Source organism: Puntigrus tetrazona, chromosome 8 (genome assembly GCF_018831695.1).
Source record: "Puntigrus tetrazona isolate hp1 chromosome 8, ASM1883169v1, whole genome shotgun sequence".
Lineage (NCBI taxonomy): Eukaryota > Metazoa > Chordata > Actinopteri > Cypriniformes > Cyprinidae > Puntigrus > Puntigrus tetrazona.
Genome location: NC_056706.1, coordinates 4,791,664 through 4,810,661, shown reverse-complemented (window position 1 = coordinate 4,810,661; position 18,998 = coordinate 4,791,664). Strand labels below are relative to the sequence as shown.

Sequence of the window (18,998 nt, the reverse complement as noted above, 5' to 3'; positions counted from 1 at the left end):
AGAAAACCGTATTTGTGGATGATCTACTCTAGCAGTTCTGTCTCCAGGACAAATCTAGTGGTTCTGTATTACCTGCTGGGCTCTCATCTTGTCTGCTCTCTGGTTCTGGTGGTAGATCCGGCTGAAGTTGGACACGATGACGGGTACAGGAAGAGCGATAACCAGCACGCCGCTGAGAGAGCAGATAGAGCCGAAGATCTTTCCGGCGATGGTGTTTGGAACCATGTCTCCATACCTGCAACAAACACCCAACGTCACTCAAACTCTTTACAACCCCGTATGTGTGTGTGTGTAAAAGAGAACTGACAGCTCGGACGAATATGATTACGTTTATTTAATGACCAATGCTTGCTCAGAATCTGTTTTGCAGTCGCATTTAATGTAATTGTGTAAATTAGTTTGGATAAGTGCATGCGTATTTCAATTCACAAGGCTCCGAAGCTCATCTCCGAGGCCCTCGGGGCTCTAAAAGACCCCTAACGCAACCCATTACCCATGTTTAATAGCAGAATATACCATCATAGAATTGCAGGATGCTATTAAGGTGATGTGCTTCTCATAAACACACACACACACACACACACACACACACACACCGCAGCACTGCAGCAACCATAATCAGTGCTGTCCTCCTACACACCGCATGAGGGTTAACTCATTTACAGAGGTGGTCATGGTTAAGATGTAACTCATAAATCTGGAAACACTATAGGCATGTTTGGAACGACATAGTATGATATTACTCATAAGATCTTTTACTGTACGCATACTGTGCACAATATGCACATTTTCTATATGCATGCAATTTCTGGATGACATTTGCAAAGGTATACAGTTTACAAATCAGAGAAATACTATATCACACAATGCAATGCACTCAGTTGGACTTTGCATTTCAAACAGCTCTGTTTGTTTCTTGCACTCTTGGCTATTATTTGATCTAGACTTGATCCAAATCTATTAGATCATTTATAAAAACATAACAGCACACTGTTTAAACTATTATTAGTATACCTTATAAACAGAATACAAGTAAATCTACTAAATGTGTAAATAATTATGTGTGTTTATATTTAATGATGATCAAGTACAGACGAATTTCAACATTATTAATTAGAACATTAACAAAGTGTAATATATACACATATAAACATAATTAATATATAATAATATTTTAGTAAATATTATCTATTGTAAATTATTTACTAAAATATTACAAATTATATTTTAAGGGAAAAATATATAATGAAGAATATATATATATATATATATATATATATATATATATATATATATATATATATATATATATATATATAAAAATGATATCAATATTTATTATTTACTAAATAAATTTGAACCAAGTCTCTTAATATCGGAAGTGCTACATAAAACAAAAAAAATAAAAAAACTAACCTTAAAAATAAATTTGAAACATATTTAAGCCAGCCCTTTTTCTTAATGACTTTGTTATACTTAGTCATGTATGATATAATTAAACCAACATCTATTTTTTAATAATATGGTCAAAAATCATAAGCCATTCAATAAATACTCATTCTGGGTTATGCACTTATTGTAGACTAAGTTCTGAGCTCTGGAAGCCGCAAGTAACCGTATGCTTCATAGCTGGTGAATTAGATTACATTAATCTTTTTTATAACTCAAACAAGCAAGAAAAATATGCAGAAAATGCAGCCCACTGCAACAATAACATCCGTAGCTGCAGTGCATATAGTTTGGATGATGAGGCCTGAAACAGCCAAACACAATTATTCAGAGCTTTACACAGAGAGCGACACTTTCGAAATGCTATTTTATCCGATGTTTCTGAAAGGTTCCTGTTGCGATAAACATTTCTCTGAGGTGCACTCTGCATTCCCGGATCGGTCACTGACAACACAACAAAAGAGACGGAGAGAGAGAGAGAGAACGCAATCATCATACGCCACATTCATATTCACATCATGTCCCATCCCTTCACAGGAGACCGATCTGCAGGTGGCGTGAATTAAACCAATATTTGTTTTTACAGCGATGTTGATGTTCTGCACTTATATCCTGTCTACAGCATCACCAGACCGAAACTGTCTGAACACTTTCCTTCAATAATACAGACAGTATATGCAAATCAAATCTCAAATACATTTTTCTGGAATAGTGACATAAATAAGACTTTTAGACGAACCCCAAAGTGACTTGCACTACCCTAATTTTTTTTTTTTTAGAGGGTATTTAAACTTTATATTTCATCAGTTTAAGCATTCCCTGGGAATCAAACCCATGATCTTGAGGTTGCTAGCACCTTGATACTGTTTGAGCTACAGGAATTCTTCATAAGCCACTTAAGGGAGCGCGTTATAGAAATATGAGCATTTTAAGAAGTCTGGTCAGCAGAATCAGGTACAATTCAGAATTTAATAATTGATTCCCGTCCGTTTAATGAGTGGCCACGCCCACTAGATTCGATTGACAGCAAAAACAGTTCACTGAAATTAATAATTTTTTTGCAGTATTATTAAATAAACAAAAAAAAAAAGTCAACGGAAAAGGTGAAGTAAGAAATATGAAATGTAATGTTTTTCTCATAAACAAAATGATTGCACTTTCAAGAGAAATGCTACCTTCATCTTAATCATCATCTTCATGTCGCTTTAAAGACTTCGGACTTTAAGGATTGTTATGTTTATTTATTGTTTAGAAACATTTTTCTCATGCATAAATGTCATGCATGCTTTCGCTAAATTAAAACATGGCCAAATATGTCATGTCACCGATTACAATGCAACATACAAAAAAATCATCCACTTTTGTCGCACAAACAAAAACGTTTTAGTGTCACAGAAGACATAAAACAAAGGTTTTTTGAGTGAATGCAAAATTAATTGGGGAATAAAAAAACCTTAGCAAAGGCTTTGATTTTTCCTCTCTTTAGTTCTTTTTTTTGGATCATATCATTTAAATATAATAAATAAAATAAAAAAAGATTCTTAATACATGTGCATTTAAATTATTTTTTTGATTCTTGGAGGAATGCAAAACATTTACAAAAATAACTGAATCCTTGTATTATATTTTTGTATTAATATTAATTGTCTAATTTAACCATGTCTTGTTAGGGGCTTCATTCAAACAAGCTGAATAAAAACAAATTATTCATAAAAAATTATAAAGAACATTTATTTAAAAATGAAAAATATATTTAATAATAGTGTGTAATTCAATTTACTAATTATGTTTATTAGATAGACAAACATTTCTCTCACACTTGGCCAAAAGACATCAGCTCTCATATTTATTTTGTTGCATAAACCAAGGAATTCCAAGACCAAACCGTTTCCTTCACAGGAGAAGAAAAACAACACCTGTGTCAAATGACATGAAAGTCATTAGATCATGGCAGAATTTTCATTTTTTCAGTGCTACAGCAGACAAAACAGACAAACAGCAGTTTGAACGTGCTCTTTACTGTCTCTCCAGAGATCGGGAACAAGAAATCATCTCAGAAAACCTCCAGTAAAAGCCATCACATCCAAGCCTGTCACATAAATCAGACCAGGCCTCTCAATTATGTTTTATTGACACATCAGACTGATATGAGTTTTCTCATAAGAGCCTGATCAGATGAGAGACTCAAACACACACACACACACACACACACTCTTCCCAGCATCCCTCATTTGTCAGGCCCTCAGAACACACCGTGCTCCCAGGACTAATCCACATCGGCCCGGCCCCCTAATCTTGTTTACAACTGGTAAACGTCCAAATTTTGGCATCGGCAGATGGCCCCGGGTGCACAAAAAGGGCAAGAAGCAGATATAGATTTGTACGATGACAATGCCTATTATCGCTCCAATGGTTCTTCGTTTTCTTGAACTCTGAACATTCATTCCGCTGTTTACTATTGTTACTCAGCTATAAAGCAGAGATCAGCAGTTAGAGAGGAGGACGGAAAAAAAAAACATTTGCAAGAGCAAAAGCCTCATTACCTACATGAGGCGGAAACTGATAACTTTAAAACATGAAACCGTAAAAACTGCTACACAAACAGTAAAAGTTGCTCCGAAAAAGGACAGGTAATGCAACAGGGCAGCGTTGTATTTTTTTTTTTTACTACGCAGCATAAATTCGTGCATATCGTTCAGGCATTATCCAGGAGAGCTCACTATCCCTTTAATTTTCCCGTAATAGAAAGTCTTAGACAGACATCCCCTGGGCAAGAACGAGGCTGCCTGGCCTAGATGCCGGTCTGGAAAGGGGTCAAGGAGGTTTGCCAGAAGTTCACGGAGAACATTGAGGAGAAACGGGACGGAAGATTAAACGGCGACGGCATGGAACAGATCAGAGTGAAAACAGCAAACAGTTGTTTTCACTACTGCTGATGCCGAGTTTTTCCTTCCCTCCGGAGGCGCCAGCGCTGGGACGTCACCGCTTACTCTCTCTCTCTCTCTCTCTCTCGTGGAAATCTTGCTGGAGATAAAAAGGACGATTAGGTACAGGAGGACGGAATTTAGAGAGCCCAAAATACTGCTTCCTCAAACATGCCTATTTTTGCCCTGCGAATCTGATACAATCCTGTTTCCCCGGCCTTGAAACATGACATCACTTTAAACTCAGCAAAACTCGGCTATGAATAGCAGCGGTTGTACGCTCGCAATTAGAAGCGCGTCATCCTAAAGTCCTTCACGGCATGACGAGGACATCATCACCGCGTAACGCAAGGGCAACGTGCAGAAATGACAGTTGATGCACTGCTCGTGGCACGGCACCGTAGCTATATACCGCATGCTATTTAAAAAAAAAAAAAACTACACGGTTCTTTATTGGCATCAAAAGTTCCAGAACTTCCACGGAAACCTTCCATTGGACATCAAAGGTTCTTAAAGTTGAAAAAAGGATCCTTAGATTACTCCAATGATCCTTACACTAGTACTGTTTACTAAAAGGCTCCTAAAAAGGGCCCAAAAATAAAGCTTCCTTATTGGTATATGTGGTCCCCTGACAAACCTTTAACATCTATGGAAGCTTTCCATTGGACTACAGGTTCTTAGAGTGGGAAAAAAAAATAGATTATTAAAAATCTTCACCTCATATTGACAATTTTATTATTAATCACTTACCCTTACGTTAAAACTAGATCAGGCAGAACGAAGACTATATACGTAATATTAAGAGGCATTTCTCTAGCTTTGACTGATTAAAAAAAAGAAGCTCCTGATGCGCTCATTCAAGATGTGCATTTATCACTTGGACAGAGCAAGAAAACTTAAAATGCATGTGCGGATTCAGTTGAGTGATAAAATTTACCCTTTTCAACGTAATGCAGTTTAAATGAATTTACGCAAACGGTTTGCAAAAATATGAGAATAACATTAACAGCAACGCAAGCACAGGTTCTGTCAGTTAGCAAGCGCGCGTGAAAGATGGATTTATTACTGTAACAAACGCTAAGCGCTTTCTTTCAGAATCATCACTGGCTGGAAGAAAGACAAAAATAGGTTGCATAAAAGTTTTAAGATAATAACGACATTTTAGACCCACCGTCAGTAATTTCGCCAATGAAAACAAAGCCCTCCGAGGTGTTTCATCCACATGAATCCACATATGCACATTTGTAATTGAATCGAGTGAATCAACGATTCAGTAAACCATTCATTCAGCCAGTGGCCGTCTGCCAAAAAGATTCATTTGTAGGCTGCATACGTCATCAATCCTGGTTAATTTAGTTAACTGAGCATTATATTTGCGAGTCATAAGCGTAATACAACAATTTAAAATTTAACTGTTAATAAAATAACATCTTTCCTTATGACAGCCTACAAATGCGACCTCCATACGATGCAGTTTCCTGTTTGACAAACGGCCAGTAACTTTCTGAATGAACCAGCCATTTGAACGAACTGATTGAATGAATAATTGAGTGATTCAATTATTAAGACAGGGATTTTTCACCACCTTCTGGACATTTAAAGTGTCTTTTTAAAAATAATTTAACATTTCCCTATTTGTTTCTATTTATTTTTACTTTTATTTCCCTATTTAAAACATTAAAAATGCTACCCCCAGTTCTGTGTGGAAACATATGTCTCATATATGTATTTGCGGTTTGATTTGTATGCAGCATTAACACTGCTAGGCACCATATCCATGACAACTATCAATAAAATATATGCGAGCAAAAAAATGTTGAGCATCAATGTCTAATGCTGTTTAATTTCCATTACAACCTCTGTTGTCCAAGCGAATAAATGAAAAACCACAAGGGCTTTGCTCCACAAATAGCTCCACATGTGTATACTACGTTCTAAATGTGGTATATGTTCAAGCAAACCAAACATTTGTATGCTATACACAGTACGCATCCTGCAGAATGGTAGTATGGTACTCCGAACACGCACAAACATACCTGACCAGCAGTGGGAGGTCAAGGGTTAACCGGTGAACGGGTGGTTTTCATTTTCTGGTGGAAATCGAGGCGACTCAAGAACAGATTACATGTGGAAACACCGCTTCATGGATTTCAGCCGCACCATTTCGGTTTTTTTTACATTTCACTAGCCATCAATCTCCATCTTTTTTTTTTACTCTTATACAGCCCTTTTTCACATCTCCTCTGTAGCTAGTGTGTGTCCTCACACAAGTCTGAATATAAATACACACCTCTGATTGCATTTACAGCTGTGCTACTGATAGAATCAACGTCCTGACAGTATGCAAATTCTCTGACAGCAGACATCTAAAGCTTCAAACTCAAGCAAAGCTAACAGGGGACATGTCAATGTTGCGTTTTCTACTTAATTCTTAATTGAAGTGTCAGCTGTTGTTAAATACATAGCAAAAAGTGTGACTTGGATTGGAAAGAGAGGAGGGGAGGGGGTTCGAGCTCATTGTACAACACCAACCAAGAAGGTCTATAATAAATGGAGAGTTTTCCTCATTTCCATTCATCTCAATGGCTTGCACAGACAGTCCTGGAAGTATCTGATTTGAATTTTGCTGTCATTGCACAAGAGTTTTACCAGGGAAAAATATAAGTGTGAGTTAACATTTGAAGACTCTCTAAAACATTACCATTTTAAAAAAAAATAAATAAATAAATAAATATAAATACATATACATATATATAAATAAATATAAATACATATATATATATATACATATATATTATATATATATATATATATATATATATATATATACACACACACATATATATATATATATATATATATATATATATATATATATATATATATATATATACATATATACATATATACACATATACACATATATATATATACATATATACATATATATATATATATATATATATATATATATATATATATATATATATATATATATATATATATATATATATATATATATATATATATATATGCATATGCATTTTGAATAGTTTAAATTACTTGCAAAGTAAAGCTTTCATCAAATTAAATTTTTTTAAATGATAATATCTGAAATCATAGCAATTTTTTTAAATGTCTGTCAATAAATTAACATTCTTGTATATATTTTATATATATATTTAACATTCCTGTACATATTTTTATATATTAGGTTTTATAAAAAATACACTAAAAATAATAATGGCATAAAATTCGAAATTTTGCTTTACAGCTAAATATAAAATAAAGCAAACAAACAAAAACTAATTGCATTCACAAAATGCATTACTCCAGATAATATCTCTTTATATAGATTATCCAGATACATATTACTCCAGTTTTCCAAGTCATCTGGGGCTCAAGAAACTTTTTTAGTATTATATGTTGAATAAAATAACAATATGTTGAAAACCGTTACGCAGTCAATTTTTCACTGTGCACAAAAATAACTCAATTCTTTAACAGAAAGTTTAAAATAACTGCATTTACTCAGAATAGATATCACTCTTGGCGAAATATTAACATCTTTTAAAAAAAAAAATCTGCTATAAAAATGTTACTCTTATTAAAAATCTTCAAGATTTCAGTCAAGTCTCACAAGCGCGACAGCTCAACTTTAACGCATCTTTGAACTTTTGATTCCCTATGCAATACATAACCATCAAGTAACGAATATGACGGCAACCGCACAACAAGTTTCGCTCAGCAAGATAACGCGGGTGTTGACAAAGCACGGACCATGTTAGCCTGACACAGACATTTTAAATGTACATAAAATATTCACGAGGAGTCCGCCTACAATTACAAACTCGGCGCGTGTACCGTAAACTCTGAAACACTCTCTGATTAAACATAACACTTCATTTACTTCGCTTCACGACTGAATACATCAGCTGTCGGGCCTGACAGCTAAACGGAGCAAAACAGAAATGAATGCGTTTTGACTCGGCCAGCGATTACGCCTGACAGTCCCGATTATCGAGCACAAGTCTTCCGCGGCTGACGCGCTCTCGATAAGCGACTGACATGTCCAAAATTGCCACTTGACATGCCAAACGTTTCCCCGTTCAAAAGCCCATCTCTCAAACCCTTCCCGCTCAGATTTAATCACATTTAAATAATTACTGATTCAATTATGAATGGGCAACTGTCAGCGCGTGCTGAAAATTAAATGAGGTGTTGAAGTTTCCACACAGTGTGCTAATATCATTAATCATCTCTGCTTAGCAACACCTGGTCACCGTGAGCATGCTAAACGCTCATAGAGCCCGTGTATCATTCACCGCCGGAACAGATCGCCTTTACCTTTGGATAAACCTGAGATGATCGAGTGTTCTCCGCTAGATCATGTAGCTATTGTCTGTATGATTATTTAAGCCGTGAAACCGCATCGGTACATATACTATGAAGAAAAGAAATGATATTTTTGGAACTCAGTCTAGAGTTAGAACCAGTGGAGGATATTGACTGGATTATTGCATCATGAATAATGAATATTATGTAAACACATACACTGCCATTTTAAAACGTGGACTAGCTTAATTGGGATGCTTTTTAAACGGTAATTTAAAGTTTATTGCTTTATTTCTCATCTCTTAATTAATTAAGACTTATCATATTCTCTAAATCTTATGTATACCAATTGCAACTTTATTATTCTTAATTGTGACTTTACATAACATGGTGTGACTTAATATCCCACAATACCAAAATTAACTTTATTACTCTTAATCCAGACTTTTTTTTTTTCTTATAATGCAACGTATCAACTCAAAATCTAACTATATCTAACTTTAGTATCTGGTTTCATTATTTACCATTTTATATTCTAAAACTTAATCTTACAATTCACTTTTTGAACTTCATATGTTCAATTTGAAAAGTATATCTAAGTGCAGTGATCAGGGCCATCGGAATCACTGACTAAGTTTTATTTTTAAAAGAATGTTTATTAAATTATCTCCAATAATCTATTCATAGCTTTTAAAACATAACGCTGTGCTTTTGTTCACCTCCATGTATTGATAATTTTAATGTTACTTTCCAGGTAAAGCTGTGCTGATTTTCCTCCCCGCAGACTCGTGAAGACGGAGATCAGTTAGTTAAGAGTTCGTTTAAATGTTAAGTTAAGTTTTAAATGCATTGTAATCACATTATTTGTTTTACACTAATGCTTTCTGTAAGGTATAGTTACGTTTAAATTAATAAAGGTCTGTAAGCACATCGGGCGGACTGTATTTGTGTCATTTTGTCAGTTTAATGCCTCAGATAGAGATGATGTGCGGTGCAGCAGGTTAAACAGCTACGGAAACTTGTTGAATTGTATTAACTTGGTTTCTAGCTTTATTAACAGCATGTTTATTAACAGCATTTATAACACCTGTCTGTGATGCAATGGATTTTTGTGTAATATTTATGGTTTCTATAGCCATGGCATCATTGTGTCATTATTAAAAAGAGTTGGATTAGTTTATGTAGGACGCCACTGAAGCCTAGAAATGCACGGCCCACTGTATAAATTCTTTTAATTGTAGTACTGTATCTCTCAGTAACAACTTTCTCATAATCGAGACCTATATTTTTTTATATAGCGCTTTTAACAATATAGATTATGTCAAAGCAACTTTATAGCGTCAAATAGGAAAAGAGCGTGTCACTGCTGTAAAATAAACTGATCAAAAACTCAATTTTCAGTTAAAGACACAAAACTTTTCCCTTGCATCTCACAGTTGTGGTTTTAATCTCATACAACGTGACTTCATAACGCATAAGACGTACGTAAATCAATCTTCAATCTTAATTTAATATGTCTTTAAATCTCATAAATTAATGTATAAGCCCCTCTCGGGTGGAAACCGCTGCATGCCAGCCACTTGTTGGCTGTTTTTACTTACTCATCCAGCCCAACTTATCCATTTCTCGAAAGCTTTTTAATAAAAAGCAGTCTAGTTTACGAAATATAAGGAATTGCTGTGCTCACGGGGGCCTTTTTCCTTTCACAAAACAAAATGCAATTAAAGAAAGAGTCACTGAAATTCACACACAGGCAGATTAAAATTTGTCTACAAAACTAGCAAAAGCACGAGCAAGAAACATCAATTTAGTCAGGCATGTCCCAAATTGTATCAAGTAGTGCTAGCGAAGAAGTACAATACAGCTGGTCTATGTGGGTTAACCTCACAATTGTAATGTCCTGGAGGCGACGGACTCCAACACTGTAATTCTTCGCGGTAATGATAGGGTGGGTGTTCTGGGTCTCCGATAGTGGCTTGATGATCATTCTGGAACTGTTTCTGGCTGAGTGCATTCGGCTGTGCCAAGTGTGATTTATTTCTTCCCACAGAATACAGAGAAATCCAAGCGATTACGTCCACGTATCTCACATTCGGCTCCGGATTTACGAGTTTGTGCCCGGCGTCACGCTGATGCAGGCTGAATGAGAACATTAAACTAGAATAATGGTGAACATCCACCTGCTTCAACGTTCACATGTGTATATGCTGTTGAGCTTGCTTCCTAAAGTGGATGTAAACAGATCAAAATAGAGCATGGGTTGAAAATCAAGAGTTTGTTGGATCGATAGCCTGGATGGATTGGTGGTGTAAAAATAATGAAACAAAAAGTATATATATATATATATATATAGTATGTCATAATATTTCACAACATTATTGTTTTTACTGTACTGTATTTTGGATCAAATAATTGCAGCCTTGATGAGCAAAAGTAATTTCTTAAAAATGTATAAAATTTTGTGTGTGTTTTTATCATATATATATATATATATATATATATATATATATATATAAGCTCTATATTTAGATATATTTTAAATCAGTTTTTCTAGAGAGTAATGCATTCATCTAATAAAAGCTATATTTGTCAGTGGTTAGTAGTACACTAGGATATAGATAGCCTATAAAAATCCATAAAATTACAATCTTCCGGAGTGTTTAAGACGTTCACTTGCACATTTTTACTTTTTACTGTGTACCTGGTGGACCAGAGCTGCAGCTATATAGACAATAAAACCCTGACCCCAACAAAAAGCACATAATTTAGTGCTCACTGTCATTCTACAGCTTTAAAAGCATATCTCTTGAGAGACAACTAACCTTTCCAAATACACCAGCTCAACATCAGCAACATCCGGACAAATATCACAGCTCATCTCTGCAGTAATAGGCTGTTTTTGAACTGTGCAGGAGGAAGACCTTTGCATTTGTATCTAAAGGAAAAGTCAAGATCCCAGATAACAGGTACAAAAGCCTTCAAAAGGAAACACTGTTTGTCATTTCTTGACCGACTGGGGCATGACTTAACTATCTAAAACAAATCAGCCCCTGTCTCTTGTATTCAGAGTCCCAATCTCCAGAGGACAAAGACAGTCAATGGAGATGCATTAATGCGAGATCTAAATCGCTTCCATTTCTAAAGTAATTGATTTAAAGGACCAGAAGCAGTTCATAACGATTCCAAAAAAGAAAAAACTAGTCCAAAACTGCCCCAAGAGAAGTAAACAGAGCCAACCAATGAGACAACGAGAATCTTGATGCTAGATTTGGCTCAGGTGCATCAATGTAAGTCAGTAGGATTTTTTTTTTTTATCATTCTTATTTTATGGTCCACTAGGCAGACATTAATTACACAAAGGCATGTTCACTGTTTACAACAGAACTGATAATGCCTTGATTCAGAATTATAAGAAAATGAACAACTAGATTTTCAAAAAGAAAAGTTTGAAGGTTTATAGACCAATTGACAGAACAATAGAATGACAGAATGAATAGATAGATAGATGGATGGATAGATATATAATACAATAGAATGGCAGATAGATAGATAGATAGATAGATAGATAGATAGATAGATAGATAGATAGATAGATAGATAGATAGATAGATAGATAGATAGATAATACAATAGAATGGCGGATGGATGGATGGATGGATGGATGGATGGATGGATGGATGGATGGATGGATGGATGGATGGATGGATGGATGGATGGATGGATGGATGGATGGATGGATGGATGGATGGATGGATGGATGGATGGATGGATGGATGATAGAATAGAATGGCAGATAGATAGATAGATAGATAGATAGATAGATAGATAGATAGATAGATAGATAGATAGATAGATAGATAGATAGATAGATAGATAGATAGATAGATAGACAGATAGATAGATGATGGATAGATATATAATACAATAGAATGGCCGGATAGATAGATAGATAGATAGATAGATAGATAGATAGATAGATAGATAGATAGATAGATAGATAGATAATACAATAGAATGGCGGATGGATGGATGGATGGATGGATGGATGGATGGATGGATGTATAATAGAATAGAATGGCAGATAGATAGATAGATAGATAGATAGATAGATAGATAGATAGATAGATAGATAGATATATAGATAGATAGATAGATAGATAGATACTTCATGCATGCAGCACAAAGGTTGCAGGACAGAAGTTAGAGAGAAGTTAAATTGTCAGGTTCAGAGTTTTCTTCACTTCATGAACACTAGTGCCGCCCGCAGTAGCATTTTCTGCATCCTACATTTGTTGATAGAACACCAAAGTACAATGTGCAGCACCAGATTAAATCCATCTGGTAAAAACACCCACGATTACTTTAACACCAAAAGTGTGAATGCGCAATATGTGCAGAATACAAGAACAAAATATGCTGATTACATAAATATGATATTTTAGAGACGGCATCGCTGGTAAAAGGACTCTCTTAAGCGCGTGATTATTTCACACTTTCATTTGCAATTCTGGCTCTGGAAGAAAGGAAACCAAACACTGGATTACACCAGTCGAGTGTGACGGGAAAAACACCCTCGAGGAGATTACATTAAACCAATCCGTTTTTCTCTGCATGCTTCAGGTTTAGTTCTCTTGCCTTGCCGGTGTGAAAAGCCACTGTTAACATTCAATTAGCCAGCTACGCAGCGCTGTTCAGCAAGACTGAGCGCGATGAGCCAAGAGTTTGGGGTCAGATGTCATCCCTATTGGACCGAGAGCTATATTTATCATCCACCCTCCTAGACCACGCAGCCTTGGCAACTAAGCCTCATGTTTCTTGTCTACCGCACAAATGATGAATTAACCATTTCACAACATCTTCAATACAGTTTGATACCAAACACCAGAAGAGGAATGCACACAATATCTCCAGCTTTGATCAACAGGAATGTCTGCAAATCCTTGAAATCCTCACTCAGATATGTCAGATGATCCCTAATCGATTAAACTATGATGAGTTGGTAACGGTTTTGCTCCAAAATATATCAAAATATCAACCAAATATCAATCCATACGTTTATTCATGTATTAAACACTAAAAAAAGTGCCAGTAAAGACATTTATAATGTACCAAAATTATATATTTGTAGGAAGCACCGTTCTTTTGAACTTTCTATTCATCCAAAAATGTAGAAAAATTAATTGCAAACAACATACAGTATATAAAAGAATAAGGGAGCATATGACATTTTATTGTGTTTAAAATGAGTAGAAAAAATCTTACTGATAAATGGTTAATTAAAAAAACTAAATTAATTACAACTAATAAGTATTTGGTGTGAAAGTAATGTATTTTAATGTGTTAATAAAAAATTGATTTTTGTTGTAAATATGCCTGACAACATTGTTACAATGAAGGACATTTTAGTGGCTAAATTTAGTAAATCGCAAAATGTGTTAAATTATTTTTGGTTCAGAAAAACTAAATACAAAATTGCATTTTTTGAAGAAAAAAACTAAATTTAAAGCTATATATATTTTTATACATGTTTTTTTTTTACACACACAGGTCTTTACTATTACTTTTTATCAAAGTAAACTATCCTTGCTGAATAAAAACATATTTAACTGTATTTAAAAAGAAAAAAGGAAGAAAAAGCACTTTCCAACATTGTTAATTAATGAGTATATTAGAATGATTTCTGGATCACGAGACACTACCGACAGGAGTAACGTCTGACAAACAATCAGATTCATAATACAGTAAGCGATTATAACTTGATGACGTCCTGCATCTTCTGTGAAGTGTGCAACCAGTGGAGAGTTCTCTATTCCATAAAGCCACTAATGTACATTATAGTAAAGTGTTATATTACTATAGCTGCAAAACTGCACGCAAGCCCAACCTCTGGTATATTTACCAAGAAGAACAGATGATTCAATACAGAGTTTTGAGTTTAGTGTGTGAATGCTACCTGTAGGACTGCTGACATCTGGGAAGAACTCTTTCCGCTTGGAGATACTGGCAGGCGGAGGAATATGAAGCTCCCTTATCTAATAAGATGAAAGTGATATGCGCTAGAGATACGTATTATTGCCGGAACTGTGTGAGGTGCAACAATCCACCCATGAGCAAAACGATAAGCAGAAGAAGGAAGGAAGTTCTCTCTGGTTTTGCATATTATGAGATTGAAGGGGATTGTCGAAATCCCACTTTAATAGAGCGGAAAAAAAGGCGAGGAGGAACTTTGACATATTAGTGGTGAGGTTTTGCATGAGCAGAGCTAAAAAGAAACTTACAATGGGCGAACAGGAAACACTCCAAGACGGTCATTGCGGTTCATGAGCATGTATTTAGAGCATATGTTGACATCATGCATTCAAAACTCCCATGAGTTCATGGAAAGAGCTCATTTGCACACAGTGACAGAGTTGAAGTATCTGTTAACGAATGGCAGCTTTACATTATAGACACCTGTTATTATAGAACTGGTTATATTTACGGTGTGCACTCGTCGTCTTACCTATTCATCCTTTAACCAGCATTAAACGCGTAAAACTATTTTTGTTCACGTTTCCTCGGTTTCTTGTTCATCTTCCTAAGCAATTAATGCACTGCAAGAAAGTTTTAATTAGTCTTATTCATTTTTTTTCATAGATAAACGTACTTTGTCTCACAGCACTGGCAGATCTTTTCACTCGTTTTCAGTTTATAAGTAAAACAAGTGAAAAATCTGCCAGTGCGGTAAGACTAATATAGACACAATCACTGAAAACAACCTTTAATATTTTACACAGTAAATTTTCAAGTAAATCTTGTTTTAAGGGTTTGGATTTTTTTAACTGATACTTTGTTATAGTGTACATTAGTTCTAAAACTAGGGATTAAAGGTTTGGTATAGAGTTAAAGCAAGGCGAAGCGAAACAAAGCAAAGCAAATGTAAAAAAAAAAAAGTACTTACATCAAGATAAGTATTTATTGTGTTCATATTGTATTGTAAAACGCGTTTGTTGCTATTAAGGTGGATATGGGTAAGGTTAGGGACAGGTTAGGTGGTATGGGTAGGTTTAAGGCTAGGTTAAGGTGTAATTATAAATATAATTACAGAAATTAAAATGTAAGTACAGTGTAAACATGCACACAATAAGTGCATTGCAAAAAAATTATAATTTAGTAATTATTAATTTAGTACATAGTAGTTAAGGCCACCTAATATAAAGTGGAACCAATAACAAAACACAAATATCACAAGATGTTTTAAACTACACACAACACCAGTTTAGGCATATAAACCTAAAAATGTCTTCAGATAAACATATTATATAGACATGTATATACGGCAACCAGAACGTCTGACTTCATGTTATTGAGTTATTGAAAATGAACGCACACCAGAGCTGTGACGCCCACTCCATTGTGCATCATGTCCACATTAGTGCACATTAATTTTCAATATTTCAGCGTGCAATCCTCAACAGCCATTCAAATATCGGCCAAAAGTACTGCAAATGCAAATGCACATCTGTCTAAAAAAGTGCGTTCTACGTTTTTTGACACACTTTTGCAAATTAAACTGCAGAAAAAAAAAAGAAACGCGACGTCTATCCTCCCAGGAAAAGAAATCAACTGTAAACAGGCGGCAGTGTTCTGTAAATCTAGCCTGGCTTGTCCAGCTGTCTTGAGGCAGAAAAGCGTGTAGATGACAAGGCATAATGGAGTCTCTACCTGTGCTTTACCAGTAATCACTCCACAAAAAAATCCCTTCCACCTCATAACAGCTCGGATTAATTTTCTTTGTGCACCACTAATCATGAATAATGGATGACGCGATGCAGAATGCTGAACCATATTTGTGTGGCTTTTAGCCTTGCCCTTCACCGTACCCCTGTTTCAGGAGGGGAAAATGCAACCCAAGACGACGCCGACTGTTTGGCTAACGGCCCGGAGCCGACGGCTGGAGTAACTGCAGCGCCGCTGTCGGACGTCTCCGGCAAGCTATTTGGAGCAAAGGTCAATTTAAGTACGTTACGCAGAACAACACGCAGCACACAACATGCTGCTAAGGTTGATTTAATGTTTCGTTTACGCGTCCCGTTAAACGTTTAACCACCTGAAGGGCGAAACGGCTGATTCAGTGTCAAAGCAGATTCAGTAGCAATGCACACTTAGTGAATCTGCAATAGCGTTTGTTTTAAAGGGGCAGTCCAACTAAATATAAAAAATCTTGATAACACATTATTTAGACGGTCCATTCTACTAACAGCAACTACATGTCAACTAGAAGTCATTAGAGTATTAGTAGACTACTATATATATATATATATATATATATATATATATATATATATATATTTCAATAACACTAACACTGTCTTATGTTATTATATAAACTATAAATGTTCTCAACTGTAAAATTTAAACCATGGAAATGAGTATGTTCACTATTTTCAGCGCTACAAGCCATTACGTACATCATTGAGGTAGGAACTCTTTTAAAGTACCTTCAGGGTGTGAAGAGTTCAGACAGGACAAAACTATACATCAATGTCAAAACTGTACTAGTACACGTAACGGCTAGCAATCAGCCATCAGGACAAACCTTGGGATCCATCACTACGAGCAAAACGGCAAATAAAAGATAAACGGATTACTGAATCGCACACCATTCCATTTAACAGCGTACTAACCCCATAAACCATACTATATTAGATTTAATAAGTGATTTTTTTAAGGCCTCTAAATTCTCAACATGATCGAAATTGTTGTTGTTGTACATAATCCTCTACACTGTCGTTCGATTGATTGCATATTATTCAAGATGAACATTTTCTGGACTGAAGTAACTTGTTTATCCATACGAATTTTTTTTTGAAAAGAGAAAAACTCTCACATTATCCGGGTTTAAAGGTATCACTGGGTGTTAAGGCATTCATAGCTTAATATAACGTAAATTCTGTCTCTTACTGAAATATGTAATAGAAACCCACGAAAGGTGTGAGTTATTATAAAAAACGTCAACCGTTTCTGGACTATGTGCACATTATTTTATGCACACGTTAAATTCTTCGTCATTGACGTCAAACAGTTCAGAAAATAATATTCTAAAAAGATACCATATTGTGTAATTTTTGGTTGTAATTTTCAGTCGAAGGGCCACAAGACTTTCCTAGCGATAAGAGTCGTGCCTGTAGACAAAATAAAACTTCCTTAAGACCGTTTCTTTGTCTTCTCCACTTCAGCTCTGAAGCCATCGACTCTTTTAGTAGACCACAGCTACCGAAAGAGCGTACAAACAGCTGAGACAAAAAATGCTTTGCCATCCTGTTAGGATGTAATCATACCCGCGCTTATTATTACGCTTCGGCCGCTGGAGGAGTTTCTTATTGCGGATTTCCCTAAATATCCATGGCATTTAGACTTCTTGTGGGGAAAAAAAAACAAATCACGGTACAGCATTTGGTTGAAGACTACGCTTATATCCATCGTATATTGTATTTATACCCTTATATCCAAGCTCTTTAATTTTCCGTGGTCATCATATCAGTATTTTACCTTCCGAGTTGTGTATTTAGAGTTGTCTAGCTCATCGGGTGAGATTTTACGTCATCATAATAATAGCACCCACCACTGTTCAAAATGTGTATAAAACAATGTGATTTTTTAAATAAACCATTCATGGGTTTTCTTCTACGTATTTCAGTATCGGACTTAATTTGAGTTATATTAAGCCATACAAGTCTTAATACCCAGAGTTCCCTTTAAGCACAAGAACAGCGTTTTTCTGTTTCAAAATGATAATAAATGGAGTATTTCGAGCTGAAGCTTCAGACACATTCTGGAGACACCTGAGACTTATATTACATATAGTAAAAAAAGGCATAATAGGTCTCTTTTAAGTAATTGGCTATACTGTTGTTGATTTATACAAGCTATCAGAATTTACTCTTAGTTTCGAGTTTCTTGTCCTAGTCTATTTGTCTTCCTTTGGACCTCTACAGAACTGAGCCAAATCCAGTCCATTTCTCAGACTAATTATTCAGCTGTAAGGGGTGTTCGAACATTTCTGTCCACTTTCTGTCTCTCCGATGGTCTCGGAAGTGTCCCCTGGCTGTGACTGACCTCTGCCTGTCGATAAAAGACAGCTAAACGGCGGTATGTGGAGACGAGAGCTGAAGTCATTATCTGAGCTCAATCAGGCCTGGAAGCCATCGCACCTACCGCAGAGGACAGCAGAGAAGAAATGATCGCAGACAGTTGCGAGAAACAAAGGTGGTGCGAATGAAGCAAGGAAATAAATGCTGAAGAGCATTG

General features: G+C 35.5%; 1 protein-coding gene across 1 annotated transcript in view; it reads right to left on the bottom strand.

The window, feature by feature from the left end:
• Positions 1–18,998, bottom strand: part of kcnd1 (potassium voltage-gated channel, Shal-related subfamily, member 1) — a 56,994-nt gene that overhangs the window by 15,572 nt on the left and 22,424 nt on the right. Inside the window, exon 3 of the mRNA XM_043246039.1 lies at positions 73–235. Within this exon, the coding sequence (XP_043101974.1) occupies positions 73–235 (163 nt within the window). The remainder of the gene's footprint in view (positions 1–72; positions 236–18,998) is intronic.